This window comes from Mastomys coucha, unplaced genomic scaffold, assembly GCF_008632895.1.
Source record: "Mastomys coucha isolate ucsf_1 unplaced genomic scaffold, UCSF_Mcou_1 pScaffold5, whole genome shotgun sequence".
Classification (NCBI taxonomy): Eukaryota; Metazoa; Chordata; class Mammalia; order Rodentia; family Muridae; genus Mastomys; species Mastomys coucha.
The window spans coordinates 114,907,761-114,912,948 of NW_022196911.1; the positions used below are offsets into that span (position 1 = coordinate 114,907,761).

The 5,188-nt window shown below is 50.0% G+C and overlaps 1 protein-coding gene across 1 annotated transcript in view; it reads right to left on the reverse strand.

Moving 5' to 3' along the window:
* The window catches only part of Lgals3bp (galectin 3 binding protein), a 10,518-nt gene extending 7,382 nt beyond the window's left edge, over nucleotides 1-3,136 (reverse strand). The window contains exons 1-2 of the mRNA XM_031353620.1: nucleotides 2,971-3,136; nucleotides 941-1,014 (exon numbers count right to left, since the gene is read on the reverse strand). Of these exons, the coding sequence (XP_031209480.1) occupies nucleotides 941-992 (52 nt within the window). The 5' untranslated portion in view covers nucleotides 993-1,014; nucleotides 2,971-3,136. The remainder of the gene's footprint in view (nucleotides 1-940; nucleotides 1,015-2,970) is intronic.
* Nucleotides 3,137-5,188: the final 2,052 nt, after the last annotated feature.

Below are 5,188 nucleotides of genomic sequence, written 5' to 3' on the forward strand. Positions count from 1 at the left end.
GGCAGTGTGTGACTGCCCCCCAGGGACTCTCTGCCATCCTAACCTGTGTCCTGAGACCTCCCACTCCAAGGCAGTGCAGTGAGAGTGCGCTCTCCCTCCTTGGCCCACTGATGAGATGAAAGAAAATTCCTTGGCCTCCTCTCCAACACCTGCATTTCATTTTGGTGTGGGGGAGCCCTAAGGGCCATACACCACCACCATTTAGAATGACTGAGGATCCACACGGGAGAGAATCCTGAGACATGGCACCTTGCAGGATGCCACCTGGCCGTTCTGCAAGGCAGCGGAGGATTGTGGGGAGCCGCAGCTGCCACCATATATATATATATATATATATATATATATATATATATATATATATATATATATTGAACACCTGGTCTCCGGCCAGAGCAGAGAGCATTGATAAACAAGCCCTTAGTTAGAAAAGCTGTGTGCCTCTAGTTTGTGATGCAAGCTGGCATGATTTCCCGCAGCCTATTGTGCCTTGCCACGTAACTGATGCTGATTGGGACCAGGGAAAGTATTTAACCTACAAGGGCTGGGGGCTGGATATGATAGATAGGAGTTAGTATGTAGGGAATAGAAGTAAGAGATATAATTAGGAGTAAGTATGTAAGGATAGAAGTAAGATGTAAGGATAGAAGTAAGATGTAGGGAATAGGAGTAAGTAAGATGTAGGGAATAGGAGTAAGTAGGAAATAGGAGTAAGTAAGAAGAAAGTAGTAAGATGTAAGTAGTAAGATGTGAGAAGTAAGATAGAAATAAGTAAGATGTAAGAAGCAAGATTACAAGGTTCCTAATTAAACTGCATGGAGAAGAGCTCATTGTTGCCTCCTTATTTCCGCTGGCCAGAAAGGCGTAAGACAGAGGATGACCCACAGAACAAGGCGCAGCGGCCCTGACTTCTGTTTTGGACCTTTCTGGGAGCAGGACTCACCTTGAGTCCCTGGAACCAGCAAGCACACAGAGAGGAGCCACAGGAGAGCCATTGCCTGGCCCAGAAGCCCAACCCTGCAGTGGAAGGAAAACAAAGTTAGACTGGGGACAACTCTCCAGAGGAGACTGGCAGCTCCGTGGTCCCCTGTCCTGTTTGTGGAGGACAGGGTAGTGTTGTGGGTGGTCCTCTTACGTGAGGCCCAGATGGCTATGTGATGGCTCTCACACAGGCCTGTCTCTCTCACTTGCTCTGTAGGACAACCTTCAGGTCAGTAAGACTCCTCAGGGGAGGCAGGTGGGTTGAGGGCTCCTGACAAAGAGGACCCAGGATACAGACAAGAGGCTGTCACTTAACAGTTGGCCTTATCTTCAGACAGCAGTCCCCTTCAGGGTGTGCCTCAAAGGCACAAGATATGCCAGTTTGTGAGGGCATTGTGGATGAGGTTGGAATTCTCAAGAGGAGGTGAAGGGCCTGGGGCTTCGTGACATGACCTGGGGATGAGTGGGATGTGGGTCAGGGTCAACTGTCAAGGTGCTGACACGAGGACTCAATACTTAGACTCTTGCCTGTCTGTAGAATGTGCCCCACCCAGCACTATCCCTCAGGCCCTGCAAGGAGGCGGGGTGACCCACACAGAGCAAGGTGCAACAGCCCTAGTGGACTCATTCTAGGCCCAGCAGGCAGCAAGCTTGGGACTGTTAGTGGATGGTGCTATAGAGCTCTGTCTCCTGGGCAGGAGCTGGGAACCTCAAATTGTTTGTTTCTCAGCCCAGGGGCCCAGAGACCAGCAGTAGAGGTATCCCAGGAGCAGTGGAAACAGCAGGATTGCTCTCACCCCAACCCTCTCCCACCCAGCATCATTCTACAGCAGAGCAGCACGAGCAAGCCCGCACTGGTCCAGAGCACGGTGGCCATCTTGGCAGGGGTGAAGATATTCTAGAACAGACTTGTGTCCTTCCCTTTGGCTATCTGACTACTGAAGCAGCGAAGGAACTGGAATTCCCCTGGGAGCCTCATACTGAAAGGAGAAGGCAGTCTCCTGGTGACGGCCGGCCAGAGGGGAAGCTGGTCTCCAGGAAACAACGGCCTACTCTGGGATTTACAGCCCAGGCAAAGGGCCTATCTCTATGTAAAACCTCGTTAATATCCCCTAATAAACGCTGGGCCATTAATGGGAGAGGACACTAGACTCTTCTTAGTGTGGCCACATTAAATAAATCTCCTTTTTTGGCTTTTCACTCTTGGGTCTTTAATTGGACCATGGAGGATGTGTGGCTATCAGGGGAGCTTTCTGGGCATAAGCTCTGACTGTTGAATCCTATAACACACTAATGAGTGGGAAGCTTGGCCCTTAGTTCTGTGCACCCCTCCCCACCCAACTGCTTCCCTGCAGCCTTCTGCATCCAGCCCCACACAGACCCAGAGCAATAAACAACTCAATAAAGCTCCCACATCCCCAGTGAGATCTGAAGCTAGAGAGCCAACTGACTCTAGATCACACAGCTAGTGAGCCCAGGTTAGGGTCTGCCCAGGGGTGGCCACCTTCTACCACCAGGAGCCTGGCGGAGGCTGAGGGAGCCATGAGTCCCACATCCGTGTGGTAAGGCATCACCCCCGTTCTTTTCCCAAGGAGGCCTGGGTTCCAGGGAGCCTGAGCCCTAGGCAAACTGCACTGGGTGCCCACCCCCTCCATTTATTATAAGCTGTGGTTGCAGGCTCGTCCATGCTGGGTCAGGAGCTCTAGGCCTTAGGAACATTGCAGGGTGTGTGGATGCTGCTGTCCCCTGGATGACAGAGGTTGTTTCTGCCTGACTTCTTTGTGTGGGAAGATGGGACAGCCTGCCTATGCTGGCTCATTCAGAACCACTTTGTAGGTGGGTTTAGTCCCGGGCGAGAATCCGCAGACCCAAGAAGGGGCAGAGGGATGAACTGTAATGAACCTGCCGCTTCAGCTGTATCGGGGCCTGCAGGTCTACGTGCTCCTGTGCTCTGGCCCACCAGAAATCATGCGGTGTAGAGTGGGGACTCACCTGGGAGCAAGAGGCAGGCAGTCACCTGTCGAGGCAGCTGCTGAAGGTGGTCCTGGAGCCTCCTTGCTGGCTGCAACTGGAGCTTTCCGTAGACTGTTCCGCTGAGAAAGGCTCCACCATGTGGTTTGCCTCAGCCCGGTCCCAGGAAATGCTTTGTAAACTTAGTCTAGTTTCGATTTCCAGGAAACACATGACAGAGGTTGCTTCTGGGGTTGGCTGTAGACAAGGCTAATAGCCCTCAGCCTGCTGCTCTGCAGGGCAGATGGCAGGCACCCAAGCGCCCTCTGCAGAGCTGATAAAACAACAGCATTGTGGTTGAACAGATACAAGTCCAGGCTAGCCAGGCTGGCACCCTGGGGGGCAGCTTGGGGGATGGTGGGACAGATACTCATCCAGGCTAGCCAGGCAGGCACCCTGGTGGATGGTGGAAAGATGCTGCACGTGGGCCTAGGAGCAGAGGCTCAAGTCAGACAGAGTGTCTGTGAGTGTGGATGTAGGCTATACAATCCTCTCCTGGACCTGGGGAGGCTGGCTACCCTTAGCTTATGCACAAACCTACAGTGCTCAGAGTGATGGTATATGAGCCACAGAGTAGTTCTGGGGGACAGGAATAGAGATATAAAGGCCAAAAGCAGGAAGCAGGGCTGGGAGCTAGGGTGGCTTAGTGGTTAGAGCATGGCCTGCTTTTGGGGGAATAGGGCTGAGTTCAATTCCCAGCACCCATATTGGCTGGCTCAGAACGGCCTGTAACAGCTCCAGGGGATTGAAAGACCCCCATAGCTGGGGAGACCCTCACTCAAGTCTCGGGATAACATGACCACCCAATGACTCACGAGAGACCGACCTTGCAATCATGTGAGGTTTATTCAGGCCAGACCTGGGTCGAACTCATAGCCTGGCAGGCCAAAGGGGTTCGAACACAAGCATGAGGAGTAAGGGGTATTTAAAGGGAAAAACCACAAACTAGGGGGGTGAAGGGGTTAACAAGGAAACATAACAAGAGAACAGTGGAAAATTCTAAAGAGACCCAGCCCCTATTTGAGTCAGGGTCATAAGTAAAACGTCCTACACACTCATTATGCACAAGAATGTGGTCTGGTCAATGTTATTCACTTTATGGCTGACCATTACCCAGATGGCCAATATCCTGCCTTTTGTCCTTGGACCTAACTAGGGGGAGCCTTTGTGGCCAACAGGCTTCTGAAACTGGCTAGTCTACATTCTTGGCTCGTTGCAGAGACCTTCTATGTCCTTTAAGTAAAGTTTATATCGTATACATACATTTCTACTAATACATTTCCCTTTTCATTAGCATGTTTTCTCCCAAATTTCTAAATTCAGTCTTTCAGGATCAGACTCTGTAGGCACCCACACCCAAGTGTGTTCATGCATGCACACAGATAACGCACATAATTTTAAAAATTAAATCTTAAAAGGTTTCTACAATACCTCTTTTTTAAAAAAGCAGGGCTAATCGGGCATGGTGGTACACACCTTTAACTGTCGGGCAGAGGATTTTTATGAGATAGAAACTACTCTGGTTTATATAGTGAGTTCTAGGTTAGTCAGGATTACACAGAGAAAGCCTGCCTTGAAGCAAAACAAAACAAACAAAACCAACAAAAAATCCAAAACCACAACAACAACAAAACCACCACAAACAAAAATGGCTCAGCAGGTAAAGGTGCTTGGGGCCAATCTTGACACTGTGAGTTTGATCCCTGCTACTCACTGTAGGAGAAAACTGAGTTCTATAAGCTGTCCTGATCTACACGTGTATCATGACAAGATGTACATGCGCGTAGACACACACAGTAAATAAATGTAAAAAAAATTATATAAAATTCAAAGAGGACTGGGGAGATGGCTCAGTGGTAAAGAACACTTGTGCTCTGTAAAGGACCCAGGTTCCATTTGAAACACCCACATGGTTGCTTACACTCACCCACAACACCAGTTCTAAAGGATATAATGCCCTCTCCTGATCTCCATGGTCACCAGGCACACATGTGGTGAACATACATACATGCAGACAAAACTTCTAAACATATAAAATACATTAAAATTAAAAAGGCAAATTTCCCCAGACTTATAAGTTTATACAGTGGCCTAATTCCCAACAGCTCCCTGCAGCTCTCACAGCTCCCCGCAGCTTCCCGCAGCTTCCCGCAGCTCCCCGCAGCTCCCCGCAGCTCCCCGTAGTTCCCTGCAGCTCTCA